General features: G+C 27.8%; 1 protein-coding gene across 2 annotated transcripts in view; it reads right to left on the bottom strand.

Moving 5' to 3' along the window:
* The window catches only part of LOC129607008 (uncharacterized), a 67530-nt gene that overhangs the window by 28148 nt on the left and 21587 nt on the right, over positions 1-17795 (bottom strand). For both annotated transcript variants that reach the window (XM_055517695.1, XM_055517694.1), the window contains exons 4-7: positions 8196-8419; positions 7753-8141; positions 5535-5910; positions 3802-3970 (exon numbers count right to left, since the gene is read on the bottom strand). In XM_055517695.1, coding sequence (XP_055373670.1) covers positions 3802-3970; positions 5535-5910; positions 7753-8141; positions 8196-8419 — 1158 coding nt within the window. The remainder of the gene's footprint in view (positions 1-3801; positions 3971-5534; positions 5911-7752; positions 8142-8195; positions 8420-17795) is intronic.

Here is a 17795-nt window from a genome sequence, read left to right as displayed (position 1 = left end):
TATTTCCTGTATTCAAATCTAAAACATATACATATACAAGAAGGTATCAGAAATAAAAAAAAAATACCTAAATTTTATAAAATGAAAAATAAATTTTGTTATTATCAAAATAAAAATAACAAAATTTTCACCTAACTTAATTTAATTTTATTTTAGTTCAATGTTTTTGATACACTCGTTTGTTTACAATATTTTGTTTCTTTCTAGCCTACACAACTCTTATTACCATCTATTTCTAAAAAAAATGGAATATTTTGAGAATTTGGAAGCAAGATGCAAACGAAAACTAACGAAATGGAACGAGTCGAATTACTTATTAGTAGATATACTTTGATTAATACTCTTATATTGAAATTAGATATTTTTAATAATTATATTTTATTATGGTTACTTTTGTTGTAGTTGTTGTAATTATAATTTTAATTTTAAAATTTTATTGTATGTATTAAATCTTGTTGTTTTATATTATCTAATCAATTTATTTGAAATGTACGTATTTAATTGAGATGTAGTTTTAATTTATTTTAAATGTAAATAAATGTTGCAAAATATTATAATTTTTTTACAATATACACTTTTAGTAAGTTTTTATACAATAAATTGATCACGTCAAAGTCACCAATATATGTAGCTTCTACTGTAGGCAAGAAGACCATTTTATCTTTTTATTTATTTATTTAAAACAAAATATGTATGTATTTTTATTAATGTTAATGTAGTTTATCATTGATATTATTTTAACTATAAATTTACATTATAATTTTAATTCTTGAAATGAAGGAAATCAGCAAAGAAATATAATTCGGGCATGAATAATAATAACGCATATGAAATAAAGTAATACTCAAAAAAGAGTTTTTTTATACCCTGCACTTTTTGAAGGGTATATTAACTTTGGTATGGAGTTTGTAACTACTTCAAGGAGTCGTCTCCGGTATGGACATATATATATATTCTTGCTCAGTTGGGTGTCCAGTTATAGGTTAGATATATTTCTGAAGTTTTAGTTGAATTGCTTGACAGGTTCGAGTAGCTCCCATACAAGTCTAAAAGCTAATTTTAAAAATTTGGAAAAATAATAACGTCAGATTCATGAAACTTGGCAGTTGTGTGTCCAGGTATAGGTCAGACATATCCGTGAAGTTTCTATAGAATGGTTTCACAGGTTCGAGTAATTGCTATACAACAACGAAAGGTGCAGGATATAATTCAAACGGTTTATACCGACTGAAACGTTTTTACTTGTTATAATTACATATGTATACTCAAAAAAGAGTCAAAAAAAGATTTGCGTTAATTACATGCATTTATATTATTTTATAATAGAAAAAATAATATTTATGTGTATGTAAATGAGTACACATGTAATTAAAATTCAATTCGTTTACAGCCGAATAAGATCTTAACATCCGACATAATGTAAATATAAAGTAAATAAAACAAAAAATATGGGCCGAGATTACATTTTTGTGCATATAATTAAAGAGAAATAACTACTCAATTTTCGTGAAATGTGCACATTCAGGGTGTTAACACCATAGACTTATAAATTTTTTGTGAATATCAGGGTTCGGTAACCGAACCAGGTCCGAAATTTAGTTTGATATTATATATATGGAACTAATTAATGGAATTTCTTGGAATTAAAAATTTGCTATCGAAACTAACTGAGGAAGTTTTCAGGGAATTTGGAGTAAAATGAGCCCCTGATAAGAGCTAAATTTATTTTTTTATGTTAACTAAAACCATACTAGCCTTCCTAAAATTTGTGGGAAGTATATTTAAAAGACATTTTCTTAATTTTATGCAATATTTTAGCTAAAATGAACAATGTTTGGCGGTCGGTTATGTGTTGACCATATCAGATTTTTTTTATTATATAAATCAATATAATGCTTGCAAGAATATTATAACATATTATGTTAGTTAATACACTAAGTTTATATAGAACATAATGTGCATTTGACAGTTGTATGTTTAGCTTAATTTCAATATGAATTTATTCTTACAGAGCATATAAACTTATTTAATTTTTAATTTTCCTTCCTTCATTAAATGAATCACTAATGTACATAAATTCATATTTTAACACGTTGAGTCTCAATATATTGCCGGTGAGCAAATGCCGAAAATGGTGAACACAAGAAAACCCCTATGCCTTGAATCATTACTGAACATACGAATAATTAAGTAACGCAAAAATAAAATTGATTTCTATGGAGAAAAAAAACTTAATACATGTATATATACATATATGTATATACAAAATTAGGTAGGTAATTTAAATATACATAATTAAGTCAAAGAGCATAAGGAAAGATTTAAGAAAATGTATGAAAGTTTTTCCAACAATTTATTAATAATAAAAATTGTGCCAGGGGTGGAAAACCTTATGGGAGAAAGATCTCAACAATTTTAGTATGCAAAGCGTCTGGTATATTACTTTAAAAAAAATTAGAGAAAATGATGACGTCAGCATTTTTTCAATGTTTAAAGTTTTTGCTAGATTTATAAAGTAAAATTTAATCTTTTAAAATTTTTAAAATCATATAGCTGCCAAAACAGATGCTTTTCCTAGTTGTGTTAGAAGGATTTATTTTTCAAAAACTTTTTTTCATCAATAATAAATTTTTTGTTAAAGAAAATTACAAAAATTGAATTTAAAATTTGTTCTTTGCTGGACATGTTTGTGTTTTCTACATGTTTGTATAACTAAAAAATATGTATTTGTTAACATAAGTACGTTTGATAAATATATTGATATTATCGAAAAAATTCAAAATTATCATTATTTTTCGTCTGGCTTATTTTTTTTCTCTTTAAAACAAATGACGTCCTATTTTTGGCTTTTTAATGTTGCTTCAAGTTTTATACCAAATAGACCAATAATAAGCAAGTATGTAATAATTAATTATATTTTTTCGAAATGGAAAACAGCTATAACTTACAATAATTTCAGATTTTGTAAAGCAAATCGTTTGTTTTTGACTATACTTCTTTAATAAGTTTCTTTTTATTCAAGGACATGTAAGAGTATTACATTTGTTTAAATACCTTATGCATAAATACATAAGTATGTGTGTAAAAATTGGGTTAGTTTAATTCCTTTTACATTATCATCAATAAAAATTATTTAATTTCTATTTTAACTTTACTTTCCATATCGCTTTGGGTGAATGCAATGAATATAAAAATATTATTTTTAAAACGTTAACCTTCATTCAAATACATACATACATATACGGGATGCTTCGCATAAGGTGTTAAGCAATTTTAGAGATGATTTTTGATCAACTTCCAGGAAAAAATTGTATTGGTTGGGGGTAGAGTGCAGAAACATTCATTTTCTTTTTTACTTAAGGGCTTGTTTTACAGATTGAAGAAGCTATAAGAATTTATTAATATGAAGAAAAAATCTTGTATTTCTTTTATACATTGTGAAATAATATTGTAAATTTCATACCGGGAGGAAAGGAGCCTGACTTTTAGTTGGTTTTCTATTTTCTCCAAAATCAAAGGGACAAAATGATCCCAAAAGCAATAATAACACTTACAAGAAATCTGGCAAATCTAAAGGATAAGAGATACTTCCAATTTTGCGATGTCATTTAGATGTTGTGCTTTTAGATGTCCGAGAACAAATTTTGGAAAATTAAATTTTATTTTCGGAAGGAAAGAAAGTCTAACACTTAAGAATTTGTTATATTTTTTGTTATTTATTTTTGAAGCTTTCATCAAATCTATATTTTTTCTCTTAATTTTTATTGTATTAAAGCATTTTAATTTTTATTGTATACTTACAGTTTCTTCAAAGTCAATAGCATTTTGAACACCGAATATATTTCGCCATAAGTTTTTTTCGCATAATTGACTTTGAATTCGTATAATATTATTCCAAAGTGGTCCAGATTCGAGATGTGGCAATATCCAGGTTTGGAAAAGTAAAATTGCATAAAGAGATGGTAGAAACCTGTTAAAAAAAATTTTCGAATTTAAATTTTCCTTATATAACATTTATGTACTCAATTCAAATTATAACATTCAAAAAAAATTTTTGATAATTAATAAAAGTTCTTTTAATTCGTCTTAAACATTAGTTTCCCATTTAACATTTAATATGGAAATACAGTGAAATTCACAGCTTATGTAACAAGGTATTAGAAATACTACTTGTATTCAATAAATGCCCTCAAAACGTAAACTTTACCAAATAGATACCAACTTCTTCAAACAAAATAGATGAGAGCTCTTGGCGTGCTACGTAGTTGATTCATAAAATAAAAGTAAATCGGTTAACAAAAAAATCTGATGTAAAATCTGATGTGTTTAGCGTATAACCGACCGCAATGTATATTGTTTAGATTGGTACAATTATTCAAGAAGATTATGAAAAAATTTTTTTTTTTTTTTCAATGGTTGATACTTTTTCCGAAATATAATTCTTTTTTTTTTTTTTATTGGTATGAAAAGAACACTTCCTTTTATTCGGAATAAAATACTTTTTTTATTTTTTGCTAATATATTTCGTGCGCTACATACGCACTTTATCAGAGTTGATTTTCTTCCTGATTATCTTTTATCAAAGCCTTCGAGATGTGGATATACCGTAAGATGTTAAAAATCCCATGGATAGATAGAGTTACAAATGAAGAGGTCTTAAGAAGAGTAAATAATGACCGAGAATTATTTTTTCTTTTTTTTTTTTTTTCCTTCTTCACTCCTAGGAGGAGTATAGGGCTAGTGCATGATATCTATCATGCCTAGTTTCTGTTACAGTCATAGAGAGTTAGCTAGGTAGGTGACTATAATACCATAGTTTTATTTTTTTTTTTTTATTTATATTAAATATTTCACTTTATTAATATTTACTGTTTATTTTTCTTAGTCTTTAGTATCGAATATTATGAATATTTGAAAATTACTTGTATAATATTTATTAGTAGTGCATATTAAGTTATAATATTGAATATAATTTTTATAGTGACCTGACCGGGTTTTGAACCCGAGACCCTTCGGTTAAAGGGCCGGTGCCATAACCACTGCACCAATGGTCAGAGAATTATTGCTAACAATAAAACACAGAAAAACAACATTTCTCGGTCATTTAATGCGTAACGACAAATATTTCATACTGCAGCTGATTTTGCAAGGCAAAATTGAGGGAAGAAGGCGTGTGGGAATAAAGCAGATGTCTTGGCTCACAAACATCAGACAATGGACTGGCATACGAACAGTAGAAGAGCTAGTACATGTTGCGCAAGACAGGGAGACATATAGAAATGTAGTCGCAAACATCCAGTAAGTGGATACGCAGAAGAAGAAGAATCTTAAGTTATCAAAACTATTCCAATAGTTTTTCCAACTTATTAAATTGAAAATTTCGTGGACAGATATCTTTTGTACATTCACATATTTCAGCAATTAAATTTATACGAGTATTACTAACAAAGACAAGCCGATAAAAATTTTAAATTATAGTGCAACGCACCACATCAAAGAATTCTTGATTATATTTTATTATAATTTGTAATTACCTTAAAATATTTAGCATCAATCTCTTCAGCGCATGTATATGAAGTTTTTCCTCCATTTCTGTGCACATATGGTATGCTTTAATAAAACCACTTATCATAAGTAATATATCAAAATATAATATAGGAGATCTATAAAAAATACTTAAAGGCGTATCAAAAGACATGATTAGTTTGTCACGATTTAATACTGGTAAATGTCCTAGCATCAAATACTTAAAACAAATGTATAACATAAAAGTAGAAAATATTTTTATTACATTAATTATTGGAAAAATTGTATCTTGCCCTTCAGTACTCAAAAGTGCTTCAATAGACCGTTTTGGTGCGAAAGAAAGAATGGCATCATTGAAGATAGATTTAGTTCTTTCAACAGGATCTGAAAATAAAACCAAATTAATTTGTATATGTATACACTAGGTTCTCGAGATACGACATTTTTGGTCCCAGAAATTTATTACGTAACTCGAATTGTCGTTTGAGAAGGAAAAAAAATGCATGGAAACAAAAGGTGAATTAGACAAACTATTTTATAATATAATTCACCTATTTTTTAAAAAAAGGTAACAAAGTTTAAAAAAACAACAAAATATAATAATAAAACAAAAAAAAATCAATGTTGTCACAAAAATAAATAATATAAAATCTCATTAAATTGATATTGTATCACTTCAATTCGTATTTTTTACTACTGACTAGAATTTTTAACTAGAAAGAGTTTATCATTAAAGTACGTGCTTTGGACTTGTTTCGTAACTAAATTCGGTATAGATTTTTATTCAAAAATCAGTAAAATCTGAAAAAAAAATTTAAATTTTTAATTTCATGTCAGGAACAATGTCGCAAGCCGAATAAAAATGGTCCACATTTATAATATAAATTATAAATTTTTATTATCATGTAACTCGAAATGTCGTGTCTCGAAGGCTTAGTAATGTAATATTTTTGATTGCTAGTTATGTATTAGATATAATATTTTATTACGCACTTTCATAAATTGTAACAGTGTCAATTAAAATCTATCATTGATAGTTGACGGAACAACATATTATTTTAGCTTAATGAAAATTTTATAACTCGTCATATATGTATAACAATGGGCAAAATATTCCAGAACAAGGCAAAAATTTTTAATTCAATTTCTTAAACCAATATTTTAACAAAACCATCGATTCTTATAAATTTATGTTTTCCAAAGCGGAATTATAACTTATAATTATGTGCGCTTTATTAAAACTCTTGAAAGCTTTATTAAAACTCTAACTAATGTCTTTATATATAACAAGTCCCAATACTCAACTTTTTTACGAAATTTTACGAATTGTTGCCTTGGTTCCTGTTTTTTTCTTTAAATGCCACTGATCATGTCATATTTTTTATTATTTTTTTCTTTTTTTACATAAAAAAGAGTTTAATATTTAAAAAATCTCAGGATTATACACATTTTTTAAAAAGCTTCCCATTTAAATTCTATTGCACGAAAGAGAGAGAAAGGTAGGAGGAAAGAAAAAATTAAATTATTGCAAAATTAAGAATTTTACAATAATTGTGAATGAAAATATTAATATATTTAATTGATTTTTTAAATATATTTTCGAAATTTTACCTGCTTAATAATAAGTGTGAATTTATTTTAATACTTCTTCTCAAAAAATGGCCACTTCGATTTTAAAAAAGCCATACAAAATAAGGTCGTGCTTTCAAGTTTCTCTCTTAACATTGGGACTTGTTAAATATAAAGACATTACTATTATATTTTATTCTAATTATTATGTTTGAAACACACTGAATGCTATAACAAGACATACTGAATGCTATAACAACAAGTACTATAGCTTTGATGTTCTTACAAAAACACTATCTCTTTTCAGCAACTTGAAATGAGCATGAAAGTCCTTGTTCTAAGCTTCCACATTTAATCATGCGTCTTTCTGACAATGAAATGGAGTTGCAAAAATTTAAAAAAAGAAAAGTGGTCGACAATGACCTTAAGTCCCTGTATTTTGGAATTCCGGTACCTGCTGTTATGTACATTATCTTCTTATGAGGGTCCATGCAATTATTTGTGAAGGTCCATTAAGAATTTGAGCACCACATATGCATATGTGTATCTATATAATATAGTATTAAATAACATTATAATGTATAGCTGAATAATAAAGCTATCAAGAGCAGACTACTGAAAACAAATTTTTGATTGAAAAATTTGTTCCAATTTTACCATTCGCAAAATTTGTTTCACTTCCAAAATTTTCTTCCTCAATTTCCAAATTTTCTGATACATTCTCAACTTGAATTTCTTCTTCCTTTTCGGTTTCATTTTTTTTTTCTGGCTTTTCGTATTCTTCTTTTAAAACTCCAACAACCTCAGTAGCATTAACATCATCTCTTGTTTGCATTTTACTGTTATTCATTTGCATTTCAATTTCAGCTTGAGCTTCTCTGTGACTTTTCTTTACAATCTCAACAAATTTTTTAAATTCTACTAGCATTTGTAACCATTTAGGTTTGAAGTTACTTTGAATCATTTTAAAAAGGTTTTTAAAGATGCATCGGTTTTCTATCAAAACCGATGCTATCGCAGCGAATATAAATATCAAAAAATATCCGCTGAAATGAGAATATCGTATAAGTCGAAAATTAAAAAAAAATGAAGAAACTTACAAAGTAAAATCAATGTTTTTATAATGTTTTAGTAAAGTTCCAAAGTTTGTGCTATTACGAATGTAGCAATCATTTTCACTAACTTCAACATGAAAATAAATACCAGTACGATTGTAAGGTTGGAGACTTCTATCAATCATATTCTGTACTACTTGCGCTTGGCATGCATGTGGAATACATATACCCCAATTGACAATTGAATATCTAGGTGCAAAGTGTATAGGCTACAATTACAAGTAAAATTGGAATAAAAATTTTAAAAGCTGAGAAGAAAATAAAATATGTAAATAATTTCATTGTTGTTTGTTCAATTATAATAGTTTATTCAATAATTCGTTTCGCTATTATACATATGTACATACATACTATTAAAAAAATAAATATTTTAAATAAGTTGAGGTGAGAGATAATTTTCGAATTTTATTTCAAAATAGCTTTCGATTTAAAACAACTGTTTCCGTTAGATATAAAGAAAAAAATGACACGAAATGTTTGAAAATTTTATATTTTACCATAATCAAATTTATATTGCTGTGACATCCAAGTCGTCTCAATACAAAGTTTTATTACAGTTTATGTACCTCACTAATACAATGTTGGTTGCTTCTATGTGGCATTTACTAAATATTTTGGATCAGATGACATGATATGATGTTTTTATGCAAATCCTACATATATATAACTTGTTCGAAAGTACAAAGAGAAATTTGAGGCAAGCCATAGATTCAGTTCCAGCTTTATAAGGCCAGTGTCCTTTTTATGGAATTCGAGCAAGCTAAATCCGGGAGGTACTAAGAAGCGAACACGAGGAGAAAAGCTAGAGCTATGGAGGACGTGTCTGGGACTTCGGCAAGTAAAAGCACTTTTGACCAATTACAACCGATGGAAATTCTCACGGGTTTTCTAATGGGACACTGAATGCTCAAGAAACACCTACGGAAACTGGGTTTAGGGGTTAACAGGTCTTGCAGGTTCTGTAGAGGAGGGAAGGATGCCCTGTTGTACTTCCTCATTGTGTAGTGTTGATTCATAAGAGATGTGCCAGGTTGGGTACACCTTCGCTGGTGGGTATGTCATTGCGCGATATTTCCTCAGAAGAATTGCTCGGATTCATCAGAAATATAAGTCTTATATAAGTTTAGGTATAACAACGACCACCAATAACAATACTGTCAACCAATATTTTATTATATATACATATATAGGTACTTCTTAGGTGTCAAAAAGTACGGGTACTTCTAGATGGGCTAGAGACATGGGACGAAGGCATTAGAAAGAGTTTTGCCTCTAAGGTTCCAGAAGAATCTGACATTGAAACTTTTTGAAATCGCTCTATTTTAAGATTTTCTGAAAAAAGTTTTGTATAACAAAAGCACGTTTTTCTTTTAAACTTTATATTATTAGAAACACAAACCAAGAAATAAATGATACTTTATATTATTAGAAACACAAACCGAGAACGAGAAATAAATAATATTCCAAAGTATAACGTAATTATCTTACATACTTGTGGTTCGAAAAATCGAAATGAACTTAAATAAATGACAGCTTTTATCAAAGACATCAGATAAAACATCTGATGGCAAGTGAATATTAATGCTTCATTTGTTATTGTTTTGAATATTATGTTTTGTCAGCAAGCTTTAAAAAAATATAGATACACAATTTATGTACGTATGTACTTAAATAATGTCTGTATATCTAACAAATCCCAATGCTCAGAGAGAAATTTGAAAGCACGACCTTATTTTATATGGGTTTTTTTAAATCGAAGTGGCTATTTTTGAGAAGAAATATTAAAATAAATTCACACTTATTATAAAGCAGGTAAAATTTCGAAATATATTTAAAAAATCAATTATATATATTAATTTTTTCATTCATAATTATTTTAAAATTCTTGAAATATTCGCATATACAAAAAAGCGGAAGAAAAACAAGCACAACCTTCGCCTTCAACGTTTTATATGTTACTTCATTAAAGCTTCATTATTTTTAAGTGAACAGCTTTTTTTTCTCATAGGGTAAGTTAACTCAAGGTATGGGAAGTAACTGTGGTGCCAAGTTGAAAATATAATTAATGAAACATGATTATTAAATAATGATATAAATACGTAGTAAAGAAAAAATTTGAAGAGGGAATTAGAAAATAATATTTAAAATACAATCAAATATTATTTTTTAAATACAAATTTTATATACACTTCTAAATTTTACCTCTATTTGCGAGAAAATTTTTTAAAACTTAATATAGTATCTAAGTAAAAAAATATTTAAAAGGTTTTGGAAAAGATAATAATATATTTTTATGACCGAATTCGAATATCTTTTTTTATTTTTGAAATAAATAGTATCTTACGAATAGCAAATGACTCAAAAACTCCGATTGTAAAATGACAGGTAGTAGGTACTGATGTAAATTTTTGTCCGTTTGCGTTTACTATTATTAAGATTCATAAACAGGCAGGGCCATTTTATAAAAAGATTGCTCTTGTTTACGTGTTAATGAAATATGAAACAAGTGCACAACAAAATTTTTGAAGCACTCAATATAACAGTTTGAAATAGCTTCAAAATAATTATTTAAAAAAAAATTGATTGGAAGTAGGTACATACATACATATTTATTTTTAATAACTTAAAAACTAACTGATATTATTTAATTCTTTAAGTTGAAATCCCCTTATCTTCGACGCATTTTTACAAATTAGCATATGTTACACTTTTAGTTAATATGTCTGCTGGCATATCATTCGTTTTCAAAAATTTCACAACCGCATCTTTTTTAAGTATAGCGTTTATAACAAAATGATTTCGAATATCTATATGTTTGTTGCGATTATTAGCTACTTCTCAGGTGTCAAAAAGTACGAGTACTTCTAGAAGGGCTAGAAACATGGGACAAAAGGCATTAGATAGGGTTTTGCCTCTAGGGTCCCAGAAAAAGCAAGAATTCCACCCGCCCTCCCCCTTCACCACCTCCCAAGATGCTTTAAGACTTTTTTTTACAAAATGGTACTAAATCCTGTAGGGGTAATTTTTTATTTACTTTTGGTGCTATAAATATTGTATGTAAATTCATATTTGGAAGTGAGAGTTATAACAAAATGTGATCACTTTCATAAGAAAATTGTAAAGTTTTAATAAAATCTACATTGTTGTATAATAGGTAAGTACGTACGCATTTAGTTATGTATTCTTTTCGTGATCTGCTGCAAAATGTATTAGTAAGCAAAACTTAAGTGTACATTAAATTTCTTGACAATATTTTTAGGGCAATATTTTATAAGAAAATGTTATTCTATTGCATTAAACTTTTTACAAATATGGTATTTTCAAAAAAATATTTAGAACGGAAACTCGCTGATATTGATTTGTTATGGTGAAGCTTTTTTAATTTTAATTTAAAAAAAAATAAAATTATCAATAAAAAAAGGTTCATCGGCAAATCGCATTTTTCAGGGTTCGAACTTGGGACTTTTTGCATAGAAATCGTATGCTATACGCATTACCCTATATACGTTAGTATTGGTGTTAACTCATTCTACAGTCACGCGTTTTATTCGCATGTATTATAAACTCCAAATACATACGTGCATGCATTTTAGTGGCGAATTATTTTATGCGTATACAGTAGTTTATCGCTTAAAGTGCTTGTTGTCAAAGGTATTTTACGATTTAATGCGACATAACTCAAAGTGAGGCTCTAAAATAAATTACTCAAAAGGTATGAGATCTGATAGGAACTAATTATTTGTTTAATTATGTATTTTTTGGCAACTATTTTTAGAACTTTTCTTATTTTAAGTTTTATCTTATTATTTATTGGGAAAAAACATATCTATATGTATATTGCAGGTGTGTTTTTGACAAAATAAAGTAAATTTAAAATATCTCAGCCACAGAATGGAACACAATTTCAAAACTACAGGCATAATACTTGCAAGGCTTGCAATGCAAGCACACACGACTAGTTAATTATGTTATATTATTAGTTGCCATTAACTGTGCGCTCTTATTGTCGTTAAATAAGATCTATTACTTTAACTAAGTATTAACTAATCTATTAAGTATTGGTACTTTAATATCGAACAAACAAAGTATCATTCAAGTCATTCATTTTTTAACTATAATGTTGAGTACCCATTTTTATTTTACTATAATATTGAGTTTGAGGTATCTAAAATATCTTAAAATTCTTTTAGCTGAAGCCCAATAAATTTTATCAAAATAATTATTAAATTGGCTCAGCATAACGATTGGATGCAATATGTCTTGTCTTGTAGTAATTGCGAGGTATAGAACTTACCCAATCAACTCCTGATATGGTACATCTTTGATATTGGCGTCTAGTGGTGTTCTTACCGGATTACAATCTGCCATGTTAAATCTTTTGAGGATTTTTTCAATATATTTCTGTTGTGTTAATGATACGCAATTCTTACTTTGGTGTATCAGCTTTTTCAGTAAATATCCATCAGCAACCAACTGGTTTTGTACTACTTTCAATCATTACTTGGCCTTTCAACAATGCTATACGTATTATTTTTGTTGTGAGCATTTAATTCTCTTTTTATGGCATTTTCCCATTGTATTTTTATATCTATTATGGTCTACATAGCAGATATAAAAAAATCCAAATCAAAGTTAAGACACCCTGCACTTCGTGAAGGGTATATTAACTTTGATTTGGAGTTTGTAACTAATTGAAGGAGTCATTCTTCCTCAGCGTAAAATTCTGCGTTGATTTAGACATGTCCGTCCGTCCGCCCGTTCGCCCGACCGATCGCACAATAACTCAAAAACGAATAATGCAATCGTCACCAAATTTTCACAAGTTGATTCTTTTGTGCCAAGGACGAACCGAGATGTAGTTTTTATAAATGCAATAGGCTTAGATCAAGATAATTTAAAAAGAACATACCCCATTTCAGAAAATAATGATAAGGAGACTTTAGATATTTGTAAAGATGAAGATCTCAGTTTTGAATCTGCCATTGAAAATTATGAGACTGAAATTGACGAAAGTGAAAGTTCTTTAGAAGAAGAATTTAGAAAATGTAAAAACCAAGAAAAAATTAATAGTGATGTTAAATACAAAAAGAATAGAGGACGCCCAAAATTAGTTAAAACTGGCAAAAGAGGTAGGCCACCGAAGGAGTATGCTGTAAATAAAAGATATGAATCCAGGTCTAAGTCCATTGGTACTGCAAAAGCACACATTAAAAATGAAAAACCAAAGATAAAAACTATGTCCGATTGTTATAAAGCACGTATTGAAATTGAACAAGTAAAAACGTTTCTGTTGGTATAACTCGACTGAATTATACCCTGCACCACTAATAGTTATATAGGAATTACTCAAACCTGTGAAACCTTTCTATAGAAACTTCACGAATATATCTGACCTATAATTGGACATATGACTGCCAAGTTTCATTAATCTCACTTTTTTATTTTTCCAAATATTTAAAATTATGTTTTGGACTCCTATGCCACCTACTCGAAACTGACAAGCAATTTATTTATTTATTTTTAATTTAAAATTGAATTAAAAATTCAATTACAAATATAAATTTGTTTTTGTATATAATTAAAAGTTTCTCAAAAAAAGTTTAGGATAAATAATTCAAATTATCAAGCAAAAGTTTTCATAATATATTCTTTTAAAGCTTTTTTAAATATTCTAAATTTTTCACATTTTAAGCTTAAAGGTAATTCATTGAATAGTTTTAGTCCATTATACATAATCATATTCTAAGTTTTGCTTTTTTTAAATAAATTTAATCTAAAATCTAAAATGTTCTTTAGAAAATAATTATGACTAATATATATTAGCCTATTTGTTAAATATTGTGGCATCAATTTATTTTTTATTTTAAACACAATTAATAAAACATTCATTTTTAATTCTTTGAGTTACACTCATCCATTTCAAAGTGCTTAACATAAAAAGCCCAGAGGTTTATCTATTGAATTTAAGAATAATTCTCATACCTCTATTTTGCAATTTTTGTAATCTGCCCATCATCTCAGAATTCATTGTGAAAAGAATTGAAGAACAGTATTCAAAGTGTGGCCTTATCATAATATTAAATAGTTTTATTGCACTCATCATTGATAAATTTTATCTAATTTTTGAAAAAAATCCTAATTTTTTTAATATTTTTTTACATAAGTAATCCAAATGTGATTTAAAATTTAGATTGTCATCTATAAATACACCTAGATACTTTATTTCACTGACAGTGTCAATTATTACATTATTTATTTTAATTTTAACATTAGAACTACATATTATTGATTAACATACTCTTAGTTTTAGATACATTTAATTTCAATTTATTTAAAGCCATTCATTTAATGTTTTTAGATCATAATTAATTTTTGACACACATTCTTCTACTGAATTACCTACAGTGTAGATTAAAGCATCACCCGCAAACAAAGCTAAACTATCTAAATTGATTACCTTCTCCATATCATTAATACATATTAAAAATAACAATACGCCCAGTACCTTGAGGTACACCAAGTGCCACATCAATTGCATCAGAAAATGCCTTTCCTACTCTTGTTCTTTGAGTGCGATTAGCCAAATATAAACCAATCCAGGACAGCTCAATGTTGCAAATATCATAAACCGTTTCAAATGCTCGCTGCAGATCAAGAAAAACTGCTGCAACCTCCTTATTATCATCAACTGCAATTTTCCAGTTGGTCAATACCAAATTTAACAATGATTCACAACTATGGTTTTTTCGAAACCTAGATTGATTAAGTGATATTAAACCATTAGTTTCAAAAAAACTTTTCCAATTGGTTGCATACCACCTTTTCTAATATTTTAGCAAGAATTGGAGACATATTGATCGGACGAAATTCTTTACATTGGATTGTGTTCTTTACCTTTTCAACTGGAACTATAATTGACTCTTTCAAACACTCCGGAAATATACCAGATCGTAAAGATTAATTTATAATTGACAGAAGATTATTGCCAATTAGATTAACATTGTCTTTAATCATTTACACGTTACAAAAATTCATACCATTCTTATTATTAATTGTTTTTAATACCAATTTTAAATTATTTAGTGTATATTGCTCAAATTCAAAACGTAAATTTCTATTTTCAATTAATTTTCTGTACTGTTTTAATGGTATAGATTTATTGACAACATCAACACTATTAATAAAGTATTTATTAAAATTATTGCAAATTTCAATATCACTTTTAAAAAACTTATTATCAAAAATTACTTCTTTTATTTCTCTTTTTGACTTTTGCAAAACTAATTGCTTTATAGATTTCCACATATGTAGATTTTTGATCAATTGCTTTATCAATTTTGTTATATAATAATATACATTTAGCATCATTTAACTTATTCTTATAATTGTTTCGTAATTTTTTAAAATTATTTCACTTCATTACACTGTTTGTAACATTCGTTACTTTATATTGCCTTATCTTTTCATTTTTTAACATAAGTAAATCTGCGGAATACCACTCACAATTATTATTGTTATTGTAAACTTTTTTCTTAACAACAAATTCATCAGCAATACTTATTAAATTATTATGAAATATTTGAGTTTTAGAATTACAATCAAGAAAGTACATTGTCATTAATTCACTACTATTTATTTTACTTGTGAATCTATTTTTATTATAATTCAAATACTTTATTTCTAATGGTTCCGGTGTTGTGTTAACTTTTATATTAACTTCAATCAATATAGTTTCATGATCATTAATTTTTAGATCATCTTTCAACTTTAGCGCTAATATTGTACTTATAATTAACTAATATGTTAATCAATTAGAGATCTGGAGGTTTCAGGAATTCTAGTATATTGACTTACAATTTGATTAAAACTACTGTCACATAAGATTTCAGCTCGCACCTGTCAAGCAATTCCACCAAAACTTCTGAAATATATTTGACCCATAATTGGACACATGACTGCCAAGTTTCATGAATCTGACTTTATTATTTTTCCAAATATTAAGAATAAGCTTTTAGACTTGTATGGGATCTACTCGAACCTATCAAGCAATTCCACCAAAACTTCAGAAATATATGTGACCTATAACTCGACATACAACTGCCAAGTTTCATGAATCTGACTTTATTATTTTTCCAAATATGTAAAATAAGCTTTTAGAGTTGTAAGGCAAGTACCTGAACCTGTCAAGCAATTCTATCAAAACTTCACAAATATATCTGATCTATAATCGGACACACAACTGCCAAGTTTCATGAATTTGACTTTATTATTTTTCCAAATATTAAGAATAAGCTTTTAGACTTGTATGGGAGCTACTCGAACCTGTCAAGCAATCCCACCAAAACTTTAGAAATATGTCTGACCTACAATTGGACACACGACTGCCAAGTCTCATGAATTTGACTTTATTATTTTTCCAAATAATTAAAATAAGCTTTTAGACTTGTATGGGAGCCACTCGAACCTGTCAAGCGATTCCACCAAAACTTCAGAAATATCTTTGACCTATAATTGGACACACGACAGCCAAGTTTCATGAATCTGACTTGATTATTCTTCCAAATATTTAACATTAGCTTCTGGAGTTGTATGGCAGGTACCCGAACCTGTCAAGCAATTCCACTAAAACTTCAGAAATATATCTGATCTATAATTGGACACATGACTGCCAAGTTTCGTGAATCTGACTTTATTATTTTGCCGAATATAAAAAATTTGCTGTTGGAGTTGTATGGCAGCCACCCGAACCGGTGCAGCTATCCCATTATAATTTTTAGAGCATGTGTAGAATATAATTGGACACATGTATACAAAATTTTCTGTTTATAGCTTTATTAGTTTTTGAAATATTTAAAATAAACTCTTTGAGTTGTAAGGCAGCTACCCGAACCCATTGACCGACTTAGTCCAATAACAATAGGGTTCGTCCTTGGCACAAAAGAAAAAACTTGTGAAAGTTTGGTGTCGATTGCATTATTCGTTTTTGAGTTATCGTGCGATCAGACGGACGGAAGGGCATGTCTAAATCGACGCAGAATTTTACGCTGAGCAAGAATATACATATATATATGTCCATACCGCAGATGACTCCTTCAAGTAGTTACAAACTCCATACCAAAGTTAATATACCCTTCACGAAGTGCAGGGTATAAAAATTGAGTGATTTGGAGAGAGCATTAATCAAATTGAGTGAAATTCTTGTACAACAAGCGATAAATAAAAATGTTAGTAGCTTAGAAAAGAATGTTAATGTTATTTCAAATGAATTAAAGAAATGTAATGAGATAAAAAATAAGAAAGCTATTTCATATGCTGATATGTTGAAAATTCCACTTATAATTAAACCTAAAAAGAATAATCAAGAAAGTGCCAAAACTATTAAAGAAATAAAAAATAAAATAAATTCAACTAAGCTATCTGCATATGTGAGCAATATTTATGAACTAAAATCTAATGGTGCAATATCAATTAATTGTGAAAACAAACTATCAGCTGAAAAAATTAAAACTGCTATAGAAAATAAGCTAGGTGATAATTATGTGATTCAGTTTCCTTATCTAAATAATCCCAAAATTTTGGCTGTAG

This window comes from Condylostylus longicornis, unplaced genomic scaffold, assembly GCF_029603195.1.
Source record: "Condylostylus longicornis isolate FDR11 unplaced genomic scaffold, ASM2960319v2 ptg000024l, whole genome shotgun sequence".
NCBI classification, from domain to species: domain Eukaryota; kingdom Metazoa; phylum Arthropoda; class Insecta; order Diptera; family Dolichopodidae; genus Condylostylus; species Condylostylus longicornis.
This window is presented reverse-complemented; position numbering and strand designations above follow the sequence as displayed.